General features: G+C 39.8%; 2 protein-coding genes across 6 annotated transcripts in view; both read left to right on the top strand.

Moving 5' to 3' along the window:
• The window catches only part of PIR (pirin), a 92,578-nt gene extending 74,615 nt beyond the window's left edge, over positions 1 to 17,963 (top strand). For all 4 annotated transcript variants that reach the window (XM_001490018.7, XM_070256948.1, XM_005614004.4 and 1 more), the window contains 3 exons: positions 5,198 to 5,280; positions 12,285 to 12,351; positions 17,636 to 17,963. In XM_001490018.7, coding sequence (XP_001490068.1) covers positions 5,198 to 5,280; positions 12,285 to 12,351; positions 17,636 to 17,751 — 266 coding nt within the window. In that variant the 3' untranslated portion in view covers positions 17,752 to 17,963. The remainder of the gene's footprint in view (positions 1 to 5,197; positions 5,281 to 12,284; positions 12,352 to 17,635) is intronic.
• A 264-nt stretch (positions 17,964 to 18,227) lies between these two features.
• VEGFD (vascular endothelial growth factor D) overlaps positions 18,228 to 27,945 on the top strand; it is a 34,019-nt gene continuing 24,301 nt past the window's right edge. The window contains exon 1 of one of the 2 annotated variants that reach the window (XM_001489992.5): positions 18,228 to 18,873. In XM_001489992.5, coding sequence (XP_001490042.1) covers positions 18,784 to 18,873 — 90 coding nt within the window. In that variant the 5' untranslated portion in view covers positions 18,228 to 18,783. Of the gene's footprint in view, positions 18,874 to 19,043; positions 19,997 to 27,945 lie in introns of those variants that run through there. The other variant, XM_023634142.2, reaches the window with a different exon arrangement.

The following is a 27,945-nucleotide window of genomic DNA, read 5'->3' as shown; positions in this document are numbered from 1 at the left end:
AGAATGAAAGTAGACCATTATCTTTTGCCATACATAAAAATTAACAAAATAGGATTAAAGACTTGAAGGTAAGATGTGAAATCATAAAACTCCTAGAAGAAAATATAGGTAGTACACTCTTTGACATCGGTCTTAGAAGGATCTTTTCAGATACCATGTCTACTCGGACAGGAGAAACAAAAGAAGAAATAAACAAATGGGACTTCATCACCCTAAAGAGCTTCTGCAAGACAAAGGAAACCAGGAACAAAACAAGACAACCCACCAACTGGGAGAAAATATTTGCAAATCATTTATCAGACAAGGGGTTAATCTCCAAAATATATAAAGAACTCACACAACTCAACAGCAAAAATACAACCTGATCAAAAAATGGGCAGAGGATATGAACAGACGTTTTTCCAAAGAAGATATACAGATGCCAACAGGCACATGAAAAGATGCTCAACATCACTAATCATCAGGGAAATGCAAATCAAAACTACATTGAGATATCAGCACCTTACACCCGTTAGAATGGCTCTACTCACCAAGACAAAAAATAGTAAGTGTTGGAGAGGATGTGGAGAAAAGGGAACCCCCATACACTGCTGGTGGGAATGAAAACTGGTGCAACCACTATGGAAAACAGTATGGAGATTTCTCAAAAATTTAAAAATAGAAATACCATACAACCCAGCTATCCCACTACTGGGTATTTATCCAAAGAACTTGAAATCAACAATACAAAGAGACTTATTCATTGCAGCATTATTCACAATAGCCAAGATGTGGAAGCAACCCGAGTGCCCATCGACTGATGAATGGATAAAGAAGATGTGGTGTATATACAATGGAATACTACTCACTTGTAAAAAAAAGACAAAGTCATCTCATTCACAACAACATGGATGGTCCTGGGGGGAATTATGCTAAGCAAAATAAGCCAGACAGAGAAAGACAAACACCATATGATTTCATGCACATTTGGGAGATAAACACATGGACAAAGAGAACAGATTAGTGTTCTCCAGAGGAGAAGGGGGCTGGGGAGTGGGCATAAGGGGTAAAGGGGCACGTACATATTGTGATGGGCAAATAATAATGTACAACTGAAATTTCACAATGTTATAAACTATTGTGACCTTAATAAAATTTTAAAAAAGAGAAAAAAAAGGAAGAAAGACTGTGCTTTAATCCAACCGACAGACCTACCTTGACTCTATTTCTAAAAATTGGCAAATGAATGCAAATTTACACTTTAATTTAAAATAAAATGTTTGAGTTTGTCTTTTTCAATTAATGATCTTGATTGTGTCAGATAAAGGGGCTTCCACTGTACATATGAAATTAATGATATCAAAATCTATGATGGAAGTACCAGAATGTGTGGAACAGAGAGTAAATGGGATAGCTGTTCTTATAAAGAGAAGAAGAAGAAGAAAGAAATCTGGCATATGGGGAAAATTGTACAGCAATTAATCACACATTGAAGATGCAGCACTGACTTTAAAATATGTCTTAAAGTATTTTGCCCTTTTATGATTGTTTAGGCAAACAAAAATATTTGTAATTAAATTGTTTTCAGTTAAATTTTCCTTAACTGCACTATTAGATTTAACATTCTTGGCGAAGCTTCTCAATGGAAACTATTTATTATCTGATTTGGCTCTATTTATAATTGAAAGTAGTCAGAAACAATAAAATATATTTCCTTTGAGACTTATTTTAGGTTCAGGAGATAACCAGATGGGTGAAATAGCATAGAAATGACATGAAGATAGAATCAGTTTTGCTTTCTGTGACCTTGTTTTAAACATTTCATAAAATAATACAGAAGCTAAAGGTGCGTTTAAAATAATTAGCCTAGAAACCTGACTACAGGCTCTATAAAAAAGGCCTGCCGGGGGGGGGAGCATTGCCAATGGCCTCTTCAGTATCAATACTGTGATTCCTCTCCCAGATCAGCAAGAAGAATGGGCAGAAATACATTCCATATAAAGTTAGAGTGAGCGCTCTTAGCAAAACATCAACTCTTGGTTTCTAAATTAAGATTTCCTCACAGACCAATGAACGCCATAGTCAAACAAGCTACCCTGATAGGAGGTACAGAGAAATCCCAATTCAGCATTATTTTTGAGAGCTGTCTCTTGCCAGCTCACTCCATTAAAACAGTGAAAGAGGGGCTGGCCTGGTGGATCAGCAGTTAAGTTCACACGTTCCGTTCCGCTTCTCGGCAGCCCGGGGTTGGCCAGTTCGGATCCCGGGTGTGGACATGGCACCGCTTGGCACGCCATGCTGTGGCAGGTGTCCCACCTATAAAGTAGAGGAAGATGGGCATGGATGTTAGCTCAGGGCCAGTCTTCCTCAGTGAAAAGAGGAGGATTGGCAGCAGTTAGCTCAGGGCTAATCTTCCTCAAAAAAACAAAACAAAATAGTGAAAAGGCTTTATAAATTGTTTTAGTCTGTGTATCATGAAATGTTCTATGTGATTAAGTTAGGGGCCAGGAGTAGACCATGTGGGTAATGGGTGCTATATATGGATTAGTTGAAGATAAAGACATGGCTCATTGCTCCCAGGGAATCTTAGTAAAGCACACAATAAAATGCTGCTCCATATGACAGTTGAAAATATTACCCAACTCTAAATGAGGTTATTCTTAGCCTCCCACACCTCTCTTTTATTGGCCAAATCCTTGCATGAGTGGAAAATCCATGGAGTTCTATCATTTGCTTCCATGAAATTTGTTGACCTAAATCTTTGGTGGAGAAGAAACCTTTAGTGGTATGCTGGGGCTGGCTCTTGACAGCTCGCAGGAGCTGGTTGGGCACCTCTTCCCTGACCTCACACTGGGAGCTTCAAGTTGGCTTCACTGGGACCATTTACACCACGGAAATTGGCACACACTACAAATCAAGTTTGTTCTCCCCTTTGTCCCCGAAAGCCAGTTGTTAAACGTTAACCAGCACACCACTGTCTCTGGGACAAAAGTTCTTAATCTTCTTTGTACCATGGACCCATTTGACATTGGCCAAGGCCCCACCTCTGAGTGATATGGTATTTTTAATTCAATGAAGTCATTAAAATGTTAAAAGAACAGGTGTATAATTATATGGGTGCTTCTCTACTGACATTTGAAGTAACATGATCCAGCAGCAGGTCTGTTCTAAATTCTAAGTAGTGTTGAACATAAAGTGTGTTTTGAGAGATCTGCAACACTGTAATGTGATAGGAAAATACCTGTGATTTCTACTGGAGACAGTCATCAGTCCAGCTAATACTGCTGTGGTTTGTTACCTATATTCATGACTGAAGGAAAGGCCACATTTCAGTAGGCTGTTAGTGAAAATAAAGATGTAATTTATCTCCCATCCAAGTCCATGATCGCTCTAAATTCTATCTACGGACTCCTTGGGAGCACGCTGACTCCAGGTTAAGAACTCCTCCTCTATTAGAATCCTATTTCACATTTGCAAGCATCAGAATGAACCCTGTTGCTTCACATAGGTTATCTCCAAAGTGGAGATAAGGAGGATTTCTGCAGAAGATATAGCTATGTTTAGAGTCTAATCAATATTCACAAAATCCACAACTTATGTTTCTATTACATAATAATTCCTCAAGCTATTGTTTTCATTTAAATAAGCACTTCCTTACTGATTATTCAGCTTTAGCACTAACGTGTCAGGTGAATGCCCTTATTTATATCCCCAGATGTCATGCAGGTGTATCCCCCTGGACATCCTTATGGGCCTCTCACCCTGCTTAGAATCTTTTGTCTGTTGTCCACTTGCATGAATGGTTTTTAGCTGACTGAAAGACCCAGCCCAAATCCCACCACCTCTCTACGGCCTCCCGTGGCTGTTCTAGCCCACTTTGGCTTCTCTGTTCTTTAGCTCCTCTTGCAGAACCGCTGTTGTAATCTTCAGGTCACTACATCATTCTGCTCCTAGTGAGAATCATGTTAGACTCTTCTTTGTCCCACTGTCACCGAATCTTGAGATTCTTTCACAACTCCACCTCTCCAATCCATCCCTGTCTTTCTGTGTTCACTCTACTAGTTCAGACTGTAATTCATTTTCACTTAGACTGTTAGAATAAACTCCTAATGGGTCATCCTAACTTCAGTCTTCCCCCTTCCAATTTATTCTATTCTCTGCTCCCAGAGTCATTTCTCCATGACACAGATCTGACCATTTCACACACACACACACCCTCTCCTCAAAGGCCCTGCATGTTATATGAATAAGCGTGGCCTTCAAGTCTTTCCTTGATCTGAAGGCAGTCTACGTCTCCATCATTCTTCCCAGAAGAATGTTCCAGCAATGGTAGAAAGTTCACCATTCGCCCAGAGATGCCCTGCACATTCCCATTCCCTTGTCTAGAATGTCCTTCATCCTAGCTTTGCCTCTTGTAGGTCTGTCTAATCCTGCAGAGCTCTGTTCAAGTCTTTACTCTTCCACAACAAATTCCTAGGGTCCCTAGACCTGAATTCGCCCCTACAACCCCCTGTTCGCTCATTGAACTTTGCTTATTACTTTGTTGTTGCCTTTAAGACATAATTTGATTTGTATTGTTTCATCTGTGCACCTCAGTATAGAAGAGATGGAAACATATTCATCCTGAAGATCCCCACTGCACCCCAGCATTTAGCACAGGGCCTTGTTCATAGTTCAATAGCTATCCAACTTATTTTTCAGTTGAATAATTCTCTGGTTATTTTATGAATATATATTTAGTTTCTCCCAATGAGATTTTGAATTATTTGTACGCTAGGAATCTGCTTTGCACTTCTTTGTATTTTCTCATAGTATTAGGCAATTGTGGGTGCTCAGTATACTTGTTGAAATGAATTTACTAATTTTCCTAAGTATGCTTAACCCTTGTGAGATTTATAATTTTCCCAAGGAAACACTCCTATTAGCATATAATGCCAAGGACTTTGCTTATTAATTGAACTGTTAGGCATGACATTAAAAGTGTAAATGGAAATACAATGCAGACTCAACCCCCTTTTCTTTTCAACATTGGAAACCAGCCAATTTGAGACTTTAATAATTGCAAATATAATCAACCAAGAGATTTAAGGAGATTCTTAAGTCTGTTATTTCTGAGGTTGAAATTAATATTACGGTGCTATGTAGTTAACCAAATTTGTAATCATTTGATAAATATACTATAATGAGTATTAAATTTAGTGGGTCATCTTTTTTGTAGGGCCTGATGATGCACAACAAAAAATAGAACCTCATCACACAGCAGTGCTGGGGGAAGGTGACGGCGTCCAGGTGGAGAACAAGGCAAGTGTTAAAAATCTTGAATTTTCTTAACTTGTACTTTCTACTTGTACTTTGAAAATGCCTCAATCTCCTTTGTAGCTGGAAATTTTTCTCTCTTCCTTGAGGAAAGAAACTATGCCACAAGTTTATCAATGCCTTTCGTTAACCTTTGTTATTTCTCTTGGTTTATTTCAAAGCTTTATCTATACTGGTTCCTCATCTTCAGGAATCATCTGAAGTCCCTATTGTTTACCTCTAGAAATTTGGGTCTGGAGGCAACACATCTTCCTTGTCTCTTAATTTTCTTTCTTTATACAATTGATTTATTTTATTTTTAGCATAAGTGAAATGGATCGGCCCATTAGGAGTCTAAATATAGATCTACGTGTGTACTCACATAGAGCCCTTTGGAAGTAGTCCCCGTTTCGAACTGAGAAGAGAACACGATGCATTTCATAGTCCTTTTGTATTGCATCCCTGTGTTTTAAGTAAAGTTTCTGATATTTTAGGCATCTTAGGAGCTTTTTCTCCCAGGTTGCCAAGTTTCTTCCCTGTGTCTTTTTTGTTCTCTTGGGTGATTACCCACCATCTTGTGAGCCTATTAAACCAACTTGAGTACTTTGTGTCATTGTAATAAAGGGGATTGAGGAGACAATCGTGCAGAAGCTCCTGAGTAGATGAATTTTGAAAAGTAGGGATGAGCACAATTTCAGTGTGCAGGTGACTGGTGGAGAGGCAATCTGACTGGCTGGGCAGGGGCGAGGTCCTCTGACCCTGCTGTTGGAGAATGCAGTGGACTGGAGGAGTTCTCACATCTTCTGCCACTTGCCTGGCAGCTCACCTCCTGCTGCTTTAATTGTCTGCAACACCACCGTGAACTGTGAGGTAAACAGAAGAAAAGCCTCAGGAGCACCAGAGGAAATGCATATGTCAGGGTCTGTGCTGTTTATTATTAGAGTGAACTGTATGAAACTGCCACTTTTTACCTACAAAAATGGCAATCTCGGGGCCAGCCCCATGGCTGAGTGGTTAAGTTTGCACGCCCTGCTTCGGTGGCCCAGGGTTTCGCTGGTTTGGATCCTGGACCTACACACTGCTCATCAGACCATGCTGAGGCGGTGTCCCACATGCCACAACTAGAAGGACCCACAACTAAAATATACAACTATGTACTGGGGGGCTTTGGGGAGGAAAAGAAGAAGAAGAAAAAAGATTGGCAGCAGTTGTTAGCTCAGGTGCCAATCTTTAAAAAAAAAAAAAAGGCAGTTTCATTGATTTCAACCCAATGCAGGAAAGAGGCATGGAATCTACACATAGCCCAGAACCTTCTGATAGTGGATTCGTTTGTAATGTTATCTGGTTTAACTTGACAACCTCTGTTTTTCCTGTAATATAGCAGGGGGCACATTGCAAATGATAGGGATTTGGGAGCTGAAATGGAAAACCAGAAAGAAGTGGTGAGGGGAGCCAGAAAGACGGGAGGCAGCTGGGCTAGAAAAGAGTTGGCTGAAACCATCACTTCATCGGCAAGCAGCGCTCCTGGCTCCAGGGGCACCATTCTGTTATGTGCACTTCTGTAATTCTTGCTGTATATAAGCATAGCCTGAGCCGTCAAGACATTAGAAAGACTTCTATGAAAAAATTAATTTTTAAAAAAATTAGCATTTAAATTGGCATTTGTCACTTATATCCATGAATAGTAGAAAGCCCCTCTTAGATTACAACACAAAAGAGATTGTGAAGGTGTGAGTCTTGACTTTGCCACTTGTTAGCTGTGTGACTTTGGACACGTTTCTCAACCAATCTGAGCCTCAGTTTCTTTGTCTGCACAATTCGTATAATGATACCAACTGCATAGGGTTGTTGGAAAGAATATATGAGATTACATACGTCAAGAGTCTCCTCCAGATCTAGCACAGGGCTCAGTAAATTATGTCCAATAGGCCAAATGTAAGCCTGTTTTTGTAAATAGAGTTGTATTGGACCATAGCCACACCCATTCATTTCTGTTTGTCTATGGGTGCTCTCACACCACAATGGTAGGGTTGGGTCGTTGCAAAGAGACTGGATGGCCCACAAAGCCAAAAATATTTACTTGCTAGCTCTTTACAAGGAAAAGCTTGCTAATCCCTGGTCTAGTACATAGTGGGTGTGCAATAATGGTAGCTGGAAAGTTCACTGATCTAAACAGGTAATTTAACAGATAGTCATGCCAGATACATGTTACCTAATAAGGATTCATACCTTATACCCTGAGGTTTAGGGCATATGACAGTTTCTATAGCTAGAAAAAGGCCCTAAAGGATCCTGATTCACTCAGGCTTCAGGCCAAGGTTATCTTCACTTGGAACTAGTTTTAGCCAGAGGATAGATAAAGACAGATGACGTGACTTCCTGGTGCTCCCTCTAATCCCATTTGCACTGAGTTGTGGTCAAGAATGAGGAGTTGATACACTCCCTGGTTTCCTTCTAGCACTGTTCTTCCTGTGCTTTCACTCCTCCTCATTTCTGTGTCTTCCACCATCACGCCTATCTTTCTGGTTGACTAGTAGTATGGGTGATTTCCTCTAGAGTGACCAATCCACTGGGGCAGGAGAGGAGGGCAAGGAAGGATTGACATAGATCACATCTTTTCTCTCCCCAGGTTTCTCTGCTCCATCTTAGCATTTGACGTATCTTAGGCCAGCACATTTTAGGTTGCCGGGACTCCTGTCTTCTTCACTCAAAGGGTGGACTGCCTTTTGTGACCATTACTCTGAAATCTTCCTTGGTGGGTAGCAACTACAGGGGCCTGGTTTATGCTAGATTTAAGAGACTTTAAGCCAGACCCTTTGATTTCTTGGAGGAAGCCCAAACCCCAACAATGGCTTCAAAATGGCCTCAACTTTTTCAGAGTTCTTCGAGATTGGGGTCAACCCCAGGCTACTCTGGACATTTAATCCTGGACTGTACTGTACTAGTCACCCTGGAACAGCCTCTGTTTCCTGGCCTAGGGCTCTTCTGTGCTGCTTTGGCCCACAGTTGGTGCTCCGGTTGCCAGGGTAGCTCTGTGATCAGAGAGCCCATGGATTTGATATGAAAGGCTCCATCTCACCTTGAGACCCATGTTTATACTCGTGTCCTATTGAGAAGGTCTTAAGCCTCATGGATTAGCAAACTCATTTGTAGTTTGTCAGGGTAGACACCAATTCCTCACTTGATGCCATCGAAACCGTACTTGAGAGCAACGATACTCTTTAACTGGCGGCATTCACGGCGAGCTCATTAAATTAATGCAGATTAACATTTGATTAAAATAAAGATTGAAAGACAGAAATAAAACCAAACACCCTGTTAAAGCTGGACAACTTTTTTGTTTATTTATGCATAAAAATTTATAACAAAATAAACCATTAATTGTTTTAAACTGATAGCAGTTAATTGTTTATCTTTTATGGCCTGAGAGGTGTAAACAGTGAAGTCTGGTAAGAACGCTTGCATGCAATGAAGTCATGCTAAAGCTCAGTTTCTTGTCATTTTTTCAGGTACTGTATCAGTATAATAAATGTTCTTAAAGCAAAAGCATGCCCTCAGATTCATCCGCAGTCCTACTATCATCTTAAGCTTTATGTTTATAATCAATCAAACAAACTGTGAGTACATACTCATAGTGTAGAAATGATCCACACCTTAAATGAATCACAGGGCCTTCATCTGGGCTTTGATCATTTATTGTTGGTATCCGTGGAACTCAGGACATAGCTTGGCAATAATATTTATGGAATAACCAGAGTAATTTGTAAAAGTGAATTATTTAAGTAAACCCAGAAAAGCCTAACTCTGAATTAGGAGCTCTGAGAAGGTGCACCAAAGTAAAAGACATGGTCTGGTGCCAAAAGATCCTGAATTTTAGTTGGGGTAATGATACATGAAGCAGCAAGTGGGCCTCTGTTACCTTTGTAAGGGATCTTTGCATCAAACTCCCAAAGGGCATAGATCCACACAGGGACTCATGTCTTAACCAGGTCTTTCATTCTCTTGCTTTTGCTTGATTTTCATCATTTGATACCCTATACAGGGTCACCATAGACAAGGACTTCTCAAGATAACAGCACTTGGGACTCTGAATCACATCAACGCTCTACTGAATATCCAGAAAGATTATCAGCTTTCCCCAAAGAAGGCTAGTTAAGGAAAGAAAAGATGCATTTAAGAAAAAAGAAAAAGACAGAAAACATCTGGTTTGGGTTAGAGGAGAAAGGGCCATTCAGCGGTTAATTTTGTGGAAAAGTCATTAAAAGAAGCTTGGACCATCCTTCAAATTTCTAAAATGGAAAACCAAACTCCTGAACTCCTCCACACCCAGCAGTTTAATCATTTTTCACTTCAGACCAAATTCAAGTGTCCTTTTATCCTATTGTCTGAATTATAAAGCGAAAGTCATCATTTGATTTGAGCAGTATCAAAAGGGGCAAAACGTTTATTTTAAAAATTTTATAATCATTCCAAAACGTGTAAGCTGTAGGACATGTTTGCTGTTCACAAAACAAGCATCTTCTGAATTAAGAAACTTGCATTCTGAGGAGTCAGCACATCCTTGACACAAGGAGGTAGGCTTTTCCTCTTCACTCCTCTTGTAACCTCTAGCCCTTAATCCTCTGCCTCCTGACCCGAAAACTCATGTGTGTCTCCCCTCCAGAAAAACACCTCAGAACACTATTTAGTGACGTCTTCTTTCAGATTAAATTATAAATGATGTAATGCCAACCATCTGAACTCTCTTTCTGAGATACTTTTCTTTCAAATATCTATTGATTAACACTAAAATTTCACCACTCCAAAGCCCTTAGGGAATAAATCTTTTTTAATAACTGTATTTTGTTAAGTTCAATTTTTAGTGACTTAAACATGGCATTGAAAAATAAATCATTTCAGATAGAAACCTTCCCCTTTCCTCTGGGCTTATGTTATATTATGTACGATTTGACTTATAACCTTGGCTCATCAGCATGTACAGTCATGTTGCTTAACGACAGCGATGTATTCTGACAAGTGCATCAAAGGTGATCTCGTCATTGTGCGGACGTCATAGATTAGACTTAAAGAACCCTAGATGGTATAGCCTACCACACACCTAGGCTGTATGGTACTAATCTTATGGGACCACTGTCGTATATGCTGTCCCTCATTGACCACAATGACGTTATGTAGCACATGACTGTATGTTAATTGTTGTCCTGAGCTATAAAGTATGATGGTGTCTTTAGCACCTGCTGGCTCCTACAGTAAGTGGTCCTACACTAATTCTTAAGCTTCTGTGCCAGTTTTTCATAGTTTTTTCTTTTTCTTTTCCACCATTGATGTTAGGCTGTCCATTTTGTGGTATTGCTATATATATATAGTAGTGCTTTCCTGTCTTCTAGCTTTGAATCTCTTATAGATCTGATAACCACAAAGCCTAATTGTTAGCATCATGTATAAAGTAAGAGCAAGTAGGGATTGAGTGAGGATGTGTGCTGAGGTTACAGCACTAATCTTTATTATATGGGGCTTAGGACATCTATTTTGAAATTTGAATTAGCAGAAGTCTTTTTAGGCTGACCCTTTGGTTTTCAGCTGGGTTCGTATTAGCACATTTTGACAGCAAATTGGGTTATGGATAGTTAAGGTGATGATGTATAAATAAATCTAGGCCTGGGAATGGTTCAATAGAGATATTTTTTAAACATGCAGAAATGATTAAAGCATCCACTGGGTGGATGTACTAAATAACACCAGCCTTGGGATTGTGGGGAGTAAATTGACTTTTGCAGAAACTATTCTACTCTAGATTCCCTTTTAATAAAGTTGGAGGCAGAAGGAGAAATAAATTTCAGTCCTGTAAAATATGAGGCTTTTTTTAAACTACGTGGAAGATTAAAGAATTCATTATTCATTTTTATTGAGTCCAGTGATAAGTCTCCTGGCACTAGTGACATTGTAATGATTTCTAATGTAAGAGCTGTGTATTAGTAGAAGCATGTAAATATAATGTGATATAGTTTAACGTAATATCACATATTTAGAAATATGCCATACTATTAGAATATGGGCGAAATTTTTAAAAATTTCGAAAGCTTTGTTCTAAAGTGCCTATCATTTTGGCTTTATTTATTGTTTTATTCTAAATCAGATAAACCTAAGAGACACTTCAAAAGAAATCCATAATATTCAGTTATCTGTTAGTGAGTGCGAGACCACCCTAAAATCTAGTGGCTTAAAGCAATTATTATTTCTCACAAGTGCGGTGGGGGTTCTTCTGGTTTCTCTGGCATTACTGGGTGAGGGAACATCAGCAGTGGTGGGATTTGGAGTCATATTGTCAAAGAGCTCTCTGGAAGGATTACTGCACCAATTTAAAATCTCTCAAATGATATATACAAGTGTATCTTTCCCTGCATCCACACTACCACTGGATATTCTAATTAATATTTTTTTTCAGTTTCAGGGGAAAAAAATCTAATCTTATTTCTAAATAAAAGCTTTTAGAGACTTAAGAGGACCATTTTGGAGAGAAATTTGCCTGAGCAGATGTTCCGCGGATGTTTTTCTAAGGTTCCATTGAGTGTAACATCTCTGGGGCATATTTTACACGAATCGTCATAAGTGTCAAAAGTAATAAAATGTTACTTTTGGATTTGCATAAATAATCTTCCCTTTAAAAAATGATACTGTTAGTGGGGAATTATAAATCGTATAATAAGCCAAGTCAATCACATGGTTTGTCTTAAAGATGTTTCCAGTTAAAGAAAATCTTAAATTCTCCTTCTTAATTTGAGAAGGTTAATATTTTGGCAGTCTGGACTTTTCTTGAGTTCTGATTGCTACCAAACATTTTAAGGAATAAGCATTTCCGTATTGAGTGCTGCACAGAAAATATTTCTGGAATTTATGTTCAGAATTAGGAACATTGTCCATTTGGCTAGTATGTCAACTTCAAATTACTCCTAATTTGACATTAAGAAATAAGCTTGTTTATTATTTGATGCTTTCTTCCTTGACTTTAGGATCCTGAAAGAAGCCACTTCGTCCTAATTGCTGGGGAGCCATTAAGAGAACCAGTTGTCCAGCATGGTAAGCCCAAAATGATGGCGATTTTCTTGGTTGATTTTCTTTTTCTTTGAAAGTAGTGTACATATATAGTATTATTGGAAAGACTAGCTGGATTTTTATCCTATCTCTCCATCTACAAATTTGAGAATTTTGTTTCATTTCTCCATTGTCAGAGGAAAATATATACATGGCATTTATTTCTACATTCGTTCTCTTCTTTCTTTTAAAGAAACATTTCTTGAGTACCTATCATGTGTAGGGCATTGAGCTTGGAACTGTGGGGAAAACAAAAATAGTATTTTTGCATTGTGTCATAGGGAATTTCAACTGAAAAAAGATTTTGTGGTCTATTGGGGACTTGAATATCATCTTTATCTTTAGCAAAAATAACAGTGTTTGTTTTCAGTACTGTCCTTGTGGTCTATTGTATTTTTAGTGAAAAATAGAAATCTCTTAAGAGTATTTCTTTGGAAGTTCTAAAATATTTGAGTAACTCTTTGTTTATTTAAAAAAATGAATAGAAATAACTGTGGTATAGTAGAAATAGGACTATACTTGGAGGCAGAAAATCATGGAATAAGTACGCATAATAGCCACTTCAATTCTTTGTCTTGATTTTCTCATAATATTGTTGTTTGATTAAGTGAGGAACATCTAGAAGCACCTAGAATCCAACTTATTTAGATAAATGCCTATAAAATGTAACATATATGTTCACTTATCTAATTATGAAATTTAGCATGCATTAAAACCCTAGAACATCAACTTGCCGTGCATGAATTCTCAAGTATACACAGCGATTTCAGGGAAAACCCCCAGCTGATCATAAATTTAAAGAACACCGATTATTTTAAAAATATTCTTCTTTTTGTTCTAGTCATAACTTGAGAGGAAAGCATTAAATTATACCCCACCTTGCTGATAGCATTTGACCCCCATTTTGCATGCTTCGGTTTCCACTCCAAAGGTTTATGGTTCTTGTCTCCTTTTATCTTGATTGAACAGCACTGAAATAGTTTGTTATTTTGGAAGAAGCCTGTAGACCAATTGAGTAGGGCCATAGTCTTTATTAACAGCGACTAGAGTTTAGGTGGGAAAAGGATGTATGGGATCTAAGTCTTTGAAGTTAGACTGCACCAGTAATGGAAAAAAAAGGAGTCCAACTGAATGAAGTGACACCCCAAGGCCTGGAACTGCTCGAAGCCACCCTCCATCCGTGTTATGTGAGTCCTCTCTCAGAGGTTTGGGTCTCAGGGGCGCTGCATATGCCCGCACATACAGACTCATTAACCAGACAAGATAGGTGTGTCCCTTGAACCTTAGTTAATGAGAAGCAAAGCATTTTGTTTATTTTGGTTTTTTTTAACTTGTTAAAACCCAAACATTTAAGTTTTTCTTTTACCTGTGCGTGTTTAAAGACAGCCACAACCATCTCTCGACTATTTGGGAACAAGTACTAGTTTACTGAATTAGCTAAGGGCCTTGTTTCTCTAATCATGGAGTGTCCTTAATTATATGTCTGCAAATTAAGGGCAGGATGCCATAGAAGTTTAGAATAGGAAATGCCCCTAGCATCGATGGAGTCCTGTGCCTTTTGGAAATTAGCAAATTTTTTTATCTAAAAAATCCAGATATTTTACTGTTATGTACTTAACAGATACTTGGGTAGCATTTACTATTTACAGGATTGGTCAAAGTGCTTTCCAAATATTAATTCGTTTAATCTTCAAAACAACCTTACGAGGTAGGTACTCTCATCCCCATTTTACAGATGAGGAAGTGGAGGTGCAGAGGTTCATTGGGTTGCCCAGGGCCACGGGCTAAATTCACAATCAGGCTGTCTGGTCTCCAGCTACCCTGTCCTTCTGCCCTCTCCATGCTTGTTGCCCCTCCCTCTGCCCTGTGGCTTCTCTGAAGGGAAGCAGTAGTTAGTGGCAGAGCTGAGATTTGAACCCTAGACTCCTGACCCCATGTTTTGTGCTCTCTGCACTATACCAAGCTTCTACATAATGAGAGATTTAACTCACAGCATTTTTATTACTGGGGAGGGAGTTCGAAGTTTTAATTAGAGAAGAGATGAAAACTGTAGTTTGAAGGAGGCTTTACGGGATTATCGATAGGTATCCAATAATTTTCTTGTTTATAACCCTTATAGTTGATCAATTAAAAAACATATGCTTTCTGAGGGATGTAATGTTTAACATGTAGACTATGGTCAATAATACTGTATTGTGTATTTTGAAAGTTGCTAACAGAGTAAATCTTAAATGTTCTCATCAAAAGTAAAAAACATTTTGTAAGTGTGTGGTGATGGATGTTAACTAGACTTACTGTGGTGATCATTTTGCAGTGTATGCAAATATCCAATCGTTATGTTGTACACCTGAAACTAATGCAATGTTGTATGTCAATTACACCTGAATTAAAAGAAAGAAATTTAGTGATATAGTATCCAAAGAAAAAAGGAACACAAGAAGAAGAAAAAGAAACGTATGGTTTCAGTTATCTTCTTCTGGAGGATTTGAGGAAATGAGCTTCCTGAACTCAGCTTTGGAGGGCTCCAAGCTTCCAGTGCTCCCCATGTTTCTCAGAGTGTGGTGTGTCAGCAGGTGCATCACTCGAGAGAGTTAGAGACGCAGAGTTTTATACCCCACTCCAGATGTCCTGAATCAGAATGGGCATTTTAATAAGATTTTCAGATGATTCATGTGCACGTTATAAATTAAGAAGGACAGCAGAATACCCCAGAAAAGTGTCAAAATGTAAGCCGAGAAGTACACTGTTTTTACAGAAATATAATTGGGAAACGGGAGAGGTGCTCCCCAACTCCAGACTCTAGCAAAATGATGGCGTGCAGGAAATCGGTCCTTGGCCCAGTACCTGCTCTCATTTTCCGAGTCCCATTTCCCTTTCTTCTATGTGCCCTTTTAAAAGGTAGCTTCTCCAGGGTGCCCTCTTGAATTTATTATTTATTTTGCTCATGAGGGCTCTCTCATGCTTTCCTACCTGATACAGTCCAAATCTCAAGCTCCAGATGAAAGTTCTCTCATGAGCTCCAGATCCATATTTCGAACAATGTACCAAGCACCTCTGCCAGGAAGCCATATTATTGTCTCCAATACCTCCATGTCAGAATTTCCAGAACTGAACTCCTTGCTTTACACACAGCCTCCTATGTCCTGTTACCCTTAACAATTTCACTATCAACTCAGCCTCCCTGGCCTGACACCCTCTCTACCCTGATGCCAAAGTCTTCTTTAAAAACTGCAAGTCAGATCACGTTACTCTCTACTTAACCCTTCAATGATTCTTGGTCATCTGCAGAATTATGTCCAAACTTCTTCCCATAGATGCATCCAAAGCCCAGATGGGTCTGGCCTCTTCCTACATATCAGATCCCCCCATCCTTTTTCCCCTTCACTCCCACCTTCCAGCACTGTGTCACCATCCTCAGTTCCTCCTGCATGCTAATCCTGAAAATGCCTTTCCTCCATGTATGCCTATTCTGACATCACTCCCTTTGTGAATCCTTTCCTGGGCCCCTCCTCCTCCCCTTTCTGTGCTGATCCTCTGGATTTTACATACTTTTATCATTCCATGTTTTATCATTCCATACTTTTACCATTCACACTGTTTTTTAATAATTTGTTTCCATATCTGTTTGTGTGATAGATTTGGGGTCCTTGGGGGGAGAGAGTCTGTCATTCATTCGTCTTTCATTGTCATTCATTCGTCTTTCATCTTTACATGTCTAGCTCCTAGCACAATGTTTGTCATTTAACAGGTACTCCACAAATACTTGATAGATAAGTAATTGAATGAATGAATGAATTTAGATGCCTTCTGCCTCTTTTCCCTTTCTGCTGCCATCCTATTCCCTGCAGCCTCCCAAAAGGCCTCAGCATCATCAAAACATATTATCCTGTGTCTTCCTTCTCAAGTGTTAAGCTAAAGGGAGCGCCAAAATCTGTGCTGACAAGCTAACAGGGGTTAAAAAGTTTGAATGTGTTATTCCCTCTAAGTAATAGTTAGATTTTAATCCGAGTTTCTCAGAGAAAGTCCCTTAGAGGAAGAGCTTCTGTAAAAGGAATGTCAGGGACTTCTGAAGACTGGTGGAAGAAATATACTGAATGGACAAAGCTGTCAACTGCTTTCAAGACACTGCCAGTGCCGTGTAAGAGCTGGCCTCGTTTATCCAGCAGATCGTGGGAGTGATACAGTCCACTATGCCTCTGCCCCTATGATATGTAAAGAAAAGGGAAGATACAGATACTTTGCCTCCTGGTAGATTAGAGGAGGACTTCTACACTTTTAGCAAAACCCGAGTTCAAACCTAGGAATTAGACAAAGGGGCCGACAAACTGACCCGTGGGCCAAATTTGCCCACTGCATGTTTTTGTAAAGTTTTATTGAAACGTAGCCATCCCTATTCACTTTTGTATTGCCTGTGGCTCCTTTTGCCCTTCAACAGAAGAGGCCAGTAGTAGTTGAGAAAGACACTGTTTGACCCACAAAATCTAAGATATATACTATCTTGTCTTTTACAGAAAAAGTTTGCCGACCCCTAGAGAATCCAAAAGTGTGATACTTTCTTGACTTGAAATTTTTGTAGTCTCCTGTTTATTGTCAATGAGGTGCTACTAATTTTCAAAAATGTCTTAGACCCCCTCATGTAAGTGCACAGCCTCATATACTGAGTAGACACCCAAACTACGACAAGACTTTCCAGTTCTTTGTATCAGATTGGTTCAATTCTTGATATCAGCTAATGATATAAAACAAACTACAGTAAATCTTAAAAGTTCTTATCGCAAGAAAAAAAATTCTGTAGCTATGTATGGTGACAGATGTTAACTAGACTTATTGTGGTGATGATCATTTCTCAATATATGCAAATATCAAATTATTATGTTGTACACCTGAAACTAATATAATGTTGTAGATCAATTATACCTCAATTTAAAAAAAAGGAAGAAAAAACCTAACTACAAAAATGGTTGTAATAGAACCAAACCTAAGAATGTTTTGAATAAAGAGATTGACATTGCTGATGACAACCTGCAACGAATGGGTGGGATGCGATTGTGTTAGTTTATCTGAATTTTGATCTTTATAATCATGAACAATCCTAGTCCACATACTTGTATTACAGTCCTTGGGGATTGGATGCTGCGAAAATAACCTTTTACTGTTCAGATATGCCTGGATTTGTTTCAAATGAAGGACTACGGAAATACGTACCATTTCTAGTGATAGAAGAAAACATTGTCACCTAGAACTTTCTGAATGTCTTTTTCTGCCCTAGGTCCATTTGTGATGAACACCAATGAAGAGATTTCTAAGGCCATTCTTGATTTCAGAAACGCGAAAAATGGGTTTGAAAGAGCCAAAACCTGGAAATCAAAGATTGGCAACGAGTGAAGAGCAAAGAGCAGGTCTCAATGCTTTCTAGAATCTTGCCATTTGTGGCATCCATCCATTCAACACATTCAATTTCCAAAGCTGACTTAATCAGTTTCTTAACTTGTAAAGAATTCCATGGTAAAGCAAGAACATGGTTTTTATAGGAATGCACTTGAGATATTTCCTGGCACGTGCAAATAAACCTAATAAATCAGTTTTCTTCATTTTGACCTAAGTTACTAAATTTCTGTTAAAAAAATCATTTTGTGTGTGTTTGCCTTTTCATGTGTGTATGGATATTTTGTTATTTTTGTGCATGTGAATTTTTTTAAGCAAATCTGATTGCTTTCTGTGTGTCACTGGCAGTAGATGTGTGAGCATCTGAGGTCCCTTTCTGAGCAATGCAATTTCGATACAACAGTCATGCCTCTGGGCTGGGGTTTCACGTTACAGGTTATCTGCGTTAAAATAACAGCAGTCCTGACGTTTGAGTCAGTTTTTAAAACTGCCCTGCTATTGGTAGGGACGCGACAGGATTACAGCCAAGACTTCCCTGCATTTTCTGCCAAAATCTGGGTCAGATTTAAGACACATGCTTCTGCAAGCTTCCATGAGGGTTGTGAAAAAGTTTGAATCCAGAATCGGGTTCCCCCCTCTGTAGCTGCAGACATTGGTGGCCGCACCACCTCCTTACAAAGCAACTAGAACCTGGGGCAGAGGGTGGAGAGAGATTTTGTTAATTTGCTGGACATGAAATGGATTTAGAGTGCTTTCTCATTTCAAGTGGAAGACATGTCCACCTCCTGATTATTTTTGGAGCATGAGAACATTTACAATTCTTTTCATGTCTCTCCCCCCATAAGATTGTGCAAAAACGTACCTTGACTAATTGAAGTCGTTTCGTTGGATTTTGATCACAACTGATTGTTTGTTTTCCATGTGAAGTCTTGGGGTTTCGAACTTTCCTTCTGGAGGATGCCTTTTGAAACAGTTTTCTCTAGCTGCCTGATGTCATCTGCTTGGTAATCAGTGGATATTGAAATATTCAAAATGTACAGACAGTGGGCAGTGGTGAATATTTTTATGATGTCTTATCTGCAGTTGGTGCAGGGCTCCAGTTATGAACATGGACCAGTGAAGGTAGGTGAGCTCAATTTTTAATATGATGCAGATTTTTATATTTGCTTATACAGAGAAATTTCTTTCTTTGCCCCCACTATTTTTGAGACAATATAGAAATGCAGAACACTCCTGGTAGTGGGACAGGATACATCCTGCATTTAATCATGAGTGTTCTGTTTCTTCGGCTTACTAAGATTCCTGGCATGAGTGTTTGAAAATGCTGGGAGGGGGGGTTTTTGGAGACGTAATAGAACTTGAGAGAGCATTCTGGAATCTTCAGGTGGGGAAGTTTCCCCTCAATTGTATATGCAGATGGCACAGTGATTTTCTAATGAAGCACTGATTTGTTTTTATGACACAGATAACTATGGGACATTTATTTTCAGATCATTTGTGAGCAGCAAACGTTAGTTTATTTAGTTAGTTAATTTCTTCTGTAAATTGAAAACTACAGTGCTTTCTACAGACATTTTCTATCTGGTTTTCAAAATTACCCATTGCCACTATCTAGAAAAATGTTCTCGGAAGTTGTTTTGGTTTTTTGCTTTTTGAAATGTGTGAGGTTCAACAGTGATTGACTCTGTGGTTCTGTGAGCGAGCATCAGATAGAGTCCAGTGAATTGAGAGTAATGCAAAAAAATTAACTGGGATGTTACTGACTGAGCAATATTTTGCCCAATTTTAGGTATTTCATAGATTATATTGTGCTTTTCTTCAACTTTTTATTTTGAAAATGATTCAGATATAATTGTTTTGACTGAAGTGCTAAATCATTATTGATTTAGGAATTTCTGGCCGTGAACAGACAATCAAATGGGGACTTGAGTTTTTGTAGCTGTCCTTAGGACATGCATTTTCAACAGGGGTGATATCGCCCCCAACAGGGGAGAACTGGTCCTTGGGAATGAAACGATCTTAACTCTTGTCGTGAATAAAGCACATATATGCCTGCAGCGCATAAACCGAGAGTGCGTGCAGTGTCTCTGTAGAGGTCGAACACGGTGTCAGGGGTAGAGGCACCTGGCCAACAGTCTCCACCTTTCTAACTTTCCAAATTCTGATGGACACCGAGAGCTCACAGCCCGTCAGCTCCACCTCATTGCCGCCAGCCTGGATGTTGGATCTCAATGCCAGATTGCAGGTAAAATGGAATCTCATTTTGAGCCTAGGTGACGGGAGAGAAAAATCAGACTTGTTTGAAGCAAGAAAGACTTTTCAGGCTGTTCAGCTTTTTTTAAGTCCACAAAACTCGGGAGTCCTTTAGAATGCGTTGGGTTCATGGAGTTGGGTGTTCTTTTTCCAGTTTTATCACATGGAGTTTTAAAATGTTTGTATTTCTCTTTGAAATGTCAATTGATTTGATAGTGCGAGAGGAGGCTTTGAATTGTTGGCAATAGGTCGTATTCTTAGGTCCTTCAGCTCCTTTAAAGAGCACAGACACCAAAAATTCCTTCCGTGTCCTGGGCACAGTGAGGTTTTAAATGCTTCAGATTACTGCTAACACATAAACTTTTTAAATGGGGCAATGTGGGAAAGCAGTTGAATTTGCAGGTGACAGAAAACGTGTCCTTATACATAGAAGATGCAGCATTATATGCTTAGTAATACTATTAGGGATATTGTTCATATCTACTCGAATTTCCTTTAAAAAGTGAATCTACATATATTCACTCAACCCCCAGCTAAATTAAATATTTCTGATATGAAGGGAAGGGGCACCTGGAGTTAAGCAGAAGTTTGAGCGTCGATGTGACTGGGTTGGTGAAGGATAAGGAGGTGTGTCTTATTGGTTATTACACCTTTCCTTTCCTCTCAACATTTTCTTAAAAGAAAATCTAAGAAGAAATATGTTCCTTAATGTTAATGTTCTTCTTGTTGAAATTAAAATTTAGTATGAAAGCATATTCAAGATGGTAATGGTGTGGACACTGGGATATGAATTTATATTTTGCTTTTTGAGAGAAAAATGTCTCATTTTTTATGAGACGTTTTCAGGGTCCTCCTCAATAGTAGGTCCATGAGCATGTTCTTCTGTCCACTCTCCCCTCTTCTAACCACCTCTTTTCCAGAATGGACGGCCATGCCAGTTCTGTCCCTAGCTTGCCCTTCCCCCACAGTCCTCACTCTCTAGCCTTGAACGTTCTGTTTTTCCAGCTTAGACTAGCATTGCCTCTGCTACAGTTATATGAGTCTGTGAACATTTTTTTGCAGCAGCCATGCAAACAGCTACCAATGCCCCGATAATTAGTCTTACCACTTAGGAGAGCTGTTTGGAGTTAGCAGTGCATGGAATTTGTGAACTGAGATAAAGCTGTTTAAAATCTCAACTCAAATATACTGTATATAGCATTTAGCTGCTAAGTTTCTCAATCTAAGCAGAATAGGTTTTCTTCTAGAAATAAGGTTAACCCAATGCCTGATCTTGGCTCACTAATATAATTGGATTAACCATCTAGATGTGGGATTTATTTCTGTGTCTATTGTCTCTAGCTTTTTTGTACAGTTGGGATAGTCGCATACAGTTGCATAGGTTGTACACTGCACAACTCTAGGAAACTCCATCCACATAGACTCACATCTGTATGTGACAACCCTGAGTACAATAGTGTAGACAGTCTGGGCATTTGGTAAATAAATACCTGCAGCCTCACTGTCCTATCATTCACATTGACCTTCTGGCCAGCACTATTTCTGATTTATTTGATGAGCAGTTCTTGTCACCAGGAATCATGGCACCCCCCTTAAGCCACTAGGGGAAGCCAGCCTCCATAAATCTTTTCAAAGTCACAGATGTAGACATATCAATACAGCGATAAAAGAATAATTTGGGTCATGGTAGGCTTTCCCAACTGTTTTCTGGCAAAATTTGTTTCCTTCTCCCCCACACTTTTAGCCTCCTCTTTCTTAACCTCATTGGTGGAAGAATATTGCTGGGTGTTGGAGTCGTTCAAACTCTGTGTAAGACTGGAGTAAGTCCAAGATCCACAGGACAGCGAGATACCTCTAACTTTCATGAGAAGTCACATGGCTCACAAGACTGCATAAGCTTTGTGTCACTTGCCTTCTTCTGAAATTGTCTCTAAAGTGAATTGAATAACAAGGATGAGGTGTGCCTTCCATATTTGAGTCCAGGAAACAGACCCCCCCACACACCCCCCTATTCCCACTTCCAAAGTCATGCACAGGGAAGTCCATTGACTTTGTTGCTAGTCAAATGGCCCAATGAGCTCTTGCCTACTTTTCTATGGGGCACAGTCCTTGGCACAAAAGACACTTGAAATATTTTCCATCAATTTCTTCTGTATGTATGACCTTGTAGTTAAATGTGTTGAATTACAAAGACACAGATCTATTCTATCCTAGTCACTTTTAACTGGTCGTTAAAGCTTTTATATCACTATGGCATATTATTGGTACTCAGGATAAAATAGACTCCCTGTATCTTATATCTTGAAGATAATACTTCCTCGTATGACTTATTTTTTTAATTTAAAAATCCTGATTTAGAATTGTGGGTAAACCTTTACTATAGACTGCTAAGAGCTCTAGGAAAAAAAAGTAACATTAAAGTTGAATATTAAACGCCTTCTATTATGGAACCCCTTCTTGGGACAAGCCTATAAAGACAATTTATGGAATGAGAATATAGTATTTGGACACATGGATGCTTCCATGGAGAACTTGACGTAATAAGATCTGGAACTCCCAGGCACATTTATCGTTACCATAATTACCTAAAGGTACTAGAGAAATAGGGAGACAAATGACAGTAAAATTGTTTCTGAGCACATTTCCAAGCTCAAGTCTTCCCTACCACTTGAGATTAGCAGAGAGGGCAGGAAACTAATTGGGAATGTGCTTGACCTGAGAATTTCTTCTTAGGTTGCTTTTATGGTGGCAAATCCACTTTTCTCTCTCTCTTGCCACTAGTTCTTAGTCTCTACCAAGATACTAGGACATTTTAAAGCAAAGATACTCTGAGCCCCCTCCCCCGCCTGCGTCTTGAAAGCCTTCACCGGTTGTGATGGCCTAATTCATAAAGGATCTCCCTTGCTCCTCATTGGAACTTTCCAATATTCAACAGTTCGTTCATTTATTTCTTGAGCACCTACCATGTCTCCCACTGATCACCCTGCTGGGAATGCAACAGGAAACAAGACAATGTTTCAACTCTCATAGAACTTATGTTCCAAGTGTAGTGGGTGAAGGCATGCAATATGCAAATCCATAACATGTCAGGGGTAATAAGTGCCGTGAAGAAAATGAAGCAGGGGGAGGAGACACAGTGTGGGTGGGGGAGACTTCTCTGATTGAGTTTTGTTTGTGCAGACCCCTGAAGGAAGTGAGGGGGGCAGAGGCAACAGTTGTACAGTGGCCGAGGTGAGGGTAGAGAGCTGGCTTGGGTGTTCGGGTATTAGCCAGGGGGCCGGTGTGGCTGGAGTAGGGAGAGTGGAGGCCAGAGCCGCAGTTGCTGAGGTTGGAGAAGTAGCCAGGGCAGATCATGTAGGGTGTGGCTGTGCTCCAGTAAAACTTTATGGACATTGACATTTGAATGGGATATCATTTTCATGCATCATGAAATATTCTTTTCATTCGTTTCAACCATTGAAAAATGTAAAAAATAATTCTTAGCTCATAGACCATACAAAAATAGTCAAGCTGGATTTGGCTCGGAGACGGTCGTTTGCCAACCCTGATCTATATCATTACACTATTTTACGTCTTCATATGTATCAATGTAACAGTACCTGACATTTTCTATTTGCTGTGTGTAAATTTATTGCTTTGTCACCCTCCACTAGAATGAAAGCTTTTTAAGAACAGGAGCTTCTCATTGTCTCATTTACTTCAGTGTCTCAATCACCTGTGCAGAGCCTGTAATGGAGTGGATACTAAGAGAAGCATTTGTTGACTGACTGATAGACTAGGATTCTAGGATTTTGAGATACTCAGGTTATGAACTGCTGCATTAATTAGTCTGCAGCATCTACTCTCATTATGGCTTGTCTGATTTAACTTTTTTAAAATTCTAAGGCATTTTTTTTATAAGGCAGTATATTCACCCTGTGCTATTTTCCCATGGGGATTAAAGAGGATTTGGGTGGAAGTATCAAAGAATCCTCCAGTGTCCTTCCACCCACAAGCTCTCCTATAAGGGGTTCACCTCTAGGAGCCAGTTGTAGAAGGACACTACCTTAGCCCATTATTGCAATCTGGTGGTCACAGAAAGAGAAATGGGCAGAGCAGCATCTGGCTACAAGGACATCTGGATAAAACTTGGACACCTTGATGATTTCCTTCATCTTTGAGATCCTTTAGAAGTGCTATCTATGTTTTCATCTTACACCAGGTGGTTTGTGAAAATGTGGTAAGTTGTGGCAAAGTGCTCTGGTCAGATACTTTATCAATCAGGCTAGGCCAGGATGTGCTGCAGTAACAAACAACCCCAAAATCTTGGTGGCTCATAAACAACAGAGGTTTACTTATTGCTCATATCATATGACCATCCTGTTTCGTCCAGGGCCAGCTCCACGTCAGGATGAAGCTGGCTGAGCATCCAGATCTTGAGTGTCATTAATGACCATAACAGAGGGAAGGAGAGGTCTGGAGAGTTTTGCCCTGGCAGTTAAATGCTCTGGCCCGGAAGTGACTCCCATTACTTCTGGTCACAGCCCCTTGACCCACTGCTCCATCCAACCACAAGGGGCCAGGAAGTGTAATCTTTCTGTGTACTCAGAACGTAGAAAGCTAGAAATATTTGGTGAACAGTATTAATGACTAACACATACGATGTTGGTCACTTCTAAATGTTTCTAAGCATACCTTTGAGATAGGAGACAGGCGTGGCGGACACCGAGGTAGAATCACTGAAGGAAAACACTCAGGTTTATTTCTGCTGTTCAGGAGGCTCCTCCCTGGGCAAAGGAGAGCTGTACATTCAGTTCAGTAAACATTTGTGGAATGTCTACCCAGGTGTCAGGCACATGAGTGGAAATGAGGTTTTTATAAAATAAAGATGTCTTAGTTATTTGCATGTCTTACCAACAACCAAGGAGTTCAGTTTGGCCCATAGGAAGGATAATTTTAATGCCTGAAACTTTGACGTTGTAAATTTTTATGAGTCTCTTTTTGTCATTCATTGTTATCTACATAACATTATAACACTCACATGTTGGAGAAGAGTATTGCTTTCTTGAAATCTAGGTTGGCTAAAATTATTTCTAGAGAGAAAATGACGTGTCAAATATTGCTATGGCAAATATTTTCTTATTGCTTACTGTCCCTTTCTGGAGAGAGTTAGGAAAAGAGTAATTTTGATTGAATGAATACCTTGAGTTCATCCTAAATAAGAGACTCCCCAAAAGGAACAGAGGGGAATGAAAAAAGTAGCCTTTGCCTTGGTCTGCTTGGTTCATAACTACACTGTCACAGCAAGACTGGGGATCATCTTAGACAATGCAGAGGATGTTGGTGAGGAAGGGGAGAAGGAGAACAGTGGATGTTGACATGGAACCACTGCATCTTTAGAAAGAAAGGTGAAAAGGAGCACACTGGGCTGACTGCCAGTGGCATGGCAGGGCTGCCTTGTGAAAAGGATGATGAGGTTTTACGTAAAGATCTGCCCATCCAATGGATTAGATTACACTTAGGCTGAAATACGGCTGTAGTGGTTAACTCTTGCCACAATAATGTTGTGTAACAAACCAGTCCAAATTTCCCTGGCTTAAGGCGTCAATAATCTGTTCTCACTTAGGTTTCTGTGGGTCTGCTGGGAGTCAGAGGATCAAGGCTCAAGCCATAGGTTGAGTGTGGGTCTGCCCGCATGTCTCTCATCCTCCTGGGATCAGTGGGCTAGCAGGGGCAGCTGCTTGTGGTGATGGTGGACATGTAGGACAACTATGCAATCATAAGTTCATTTCAGTCCTCTGCACTGTGTCTTGTAACGTCCCATTGGTCGAATCAGGCACATGGCCCAACATCAATGGGACTGAGAAATATACTCCTCCCTTGGTGGAGGAGGCAGTGAAATTGTTTTTAACACTAACCTAATTACCATAAAGGTTTTGGGTTGTTTCCTTAGACATTAGGTCCTTGATCTTTGAGATCAGTGCTAAAAAGACTGTAATAGACCTCAGGAATATATACTTTTGGGGTTACTCAGAGCATCCTTTTAGAGTTTTGCCACTCAGGCCCATCCCACACTCATCTGCCCCCACATTTCCTAAGCACAGATGCATCAAATGGGAGCAGAGGCATTTGAGTAGAGCATGGATTTAAAACATGTAAAGGGGGGGCGTACACATACAGACGCTAGACAATCTGGCTGGAGAAAAAACCACCAACAGTTTTCATCAAATTGGAGGATGTGGAGCTCCCAGGCATCTTAGCCTTCTAGTATCCACTTAAAATACCCAGCAGCTATGCACACACACTCAAAGAAAGGCATGCCTACACAAGTGCATGCACATGCGTGCACTCCACACACACACACCCTTTACCTGCATTTGTAGTTCCTTTCCTTAGTCTAAGTTTAATTAAACACCCTGGGTCTCTCACATATATCCATTTAAACATAGAACTGCATGAGTAAAAGAGCTACCGGTAGCATGAGCCCCCCAAATGGCCAGGTTTCTGGATTTCAGAGAAGCAGGACCAAGCCCTTGGCTGCTTCCATCTGAGCAGCTCGCAGCAGTTGGAGTCACAGCAGTAATTATTAGCAAGTGTGCATTCTCCTCCCTGCCCTCAGGTGGTACACCCCATGCCGTTCGGTACCATCTGTTCTGGGTAAGGCCAGACCCTGATAATAAAACACAAAGGTTTATGAAGTGGGTGGTTTTTCTCTTCATCCATCTATAAAGACGTATGTAAAGCCTGAGCAGATACTTTAAAATTGGGCTTTCATCTGAAAATACCTCCAAGAAATGTTAAAAAAGAAAAAAAAAATTGTCTTTGATTTACCCTCGAAAAGTTTTTTTAATTTGTAATTACTATGATCGGAGTTGCCCCATCTTGTTCTTTTCAAACTCACCTCTCTGGTTCGTGAGGGAAATCAAGGGCCGTAAAACACAGACCTCTAAACCCCAACGTGGGGCCAGATGCCCCACCCTTGGGAAAGGAAAGAAAGGAAAGGAACTTTATTGAGCGCCTACTCTATACTTGACCCTTTCCCGCCTATGGCCTCATATAATCTCCACATCAGCTCTACAAGATGAGTATTGTTAGCATTGCCATCTAAAAACAGGGAAACCAAGGCTTAAGGAAGTTAAATAATTGACCCTCAGGCTAATAGCTAAAAAGGAGCAGTGCCTGGATTCAAAGCCAACTTACTTAATTTTTTTAAGTTATTATATAGTAAAATTAACATTTTTTCCCTTTTGGGGTGCAATTCTATGAATTTAACACATGTATAGACTTGTGTACCACCATCAGGATACAGAAAAAAATCATTTATACTACTCCTTTATACTCCTCCCAGCCTCTGGCAACCTCTGATCTAGCAACTATCACTCTTGCTTTGGTTTTTTGAGAATGTCGTAAATGGAACCATGCAGAATGTAACCTTTTGAGATTGGCTTCTTTTACTCCGGACACCTTTGAGATCCAGCCAAGTTGCTGTGAATACCAGCAGTTCATTCCCTTCTTTTGCTGAGTGGTGTCCCGTGGGATGGCTGTAGCACGGTTTGCTTAACCATTCACCTGTTGAATGACATGTGGGTTGTTTCCAGTTTGGGGGCTATTACAAAGAAAGTTAGTCTAAGCATTAGTGTAAAGGTTTTTGCGTGAGCCTGAGTCCTCACTTATCAACGGTAAATTCCCAGGATGGGACTGCTGGGTCATATGGTGAGTGTATGCAGAACTTTATAAGAAACCACCCTTACATTTTCCAGAGTGCCATGCCATTCAGAGCCAGTTTGGAACAATGAATCCATGCTGTCCTCTCTCCAATAAGCTGTCTGTCCAGATGACAGAGTGGTTTACAATATCAGGCAAAGCTTCCTTTCGAGGAACATTCTTTCTTCCCACTTGGGAGCTACGAAAGGCAAAGTCACAAAACTTATATTTGGACTCACAAGTCTAACCTGGCCTGGG

Source organism: Equus caballus, chromosome X, assembly GCF_041296265.1.
Source record: "Equus caballus isolate H_3958 breed thoroughbred chromosome X, TB-T2T, whole genome shotgun sequence".
Taxonomy (NCBI): domain Eukaryota; kingdom Metazoa; phylum Chordata; class Mammalia; order Perissodactyla; family Equidae; genus Equus; species Equus caballus.
This window is presented reverse-complemented; position numbering and strand designations above follow the sequence as displayed.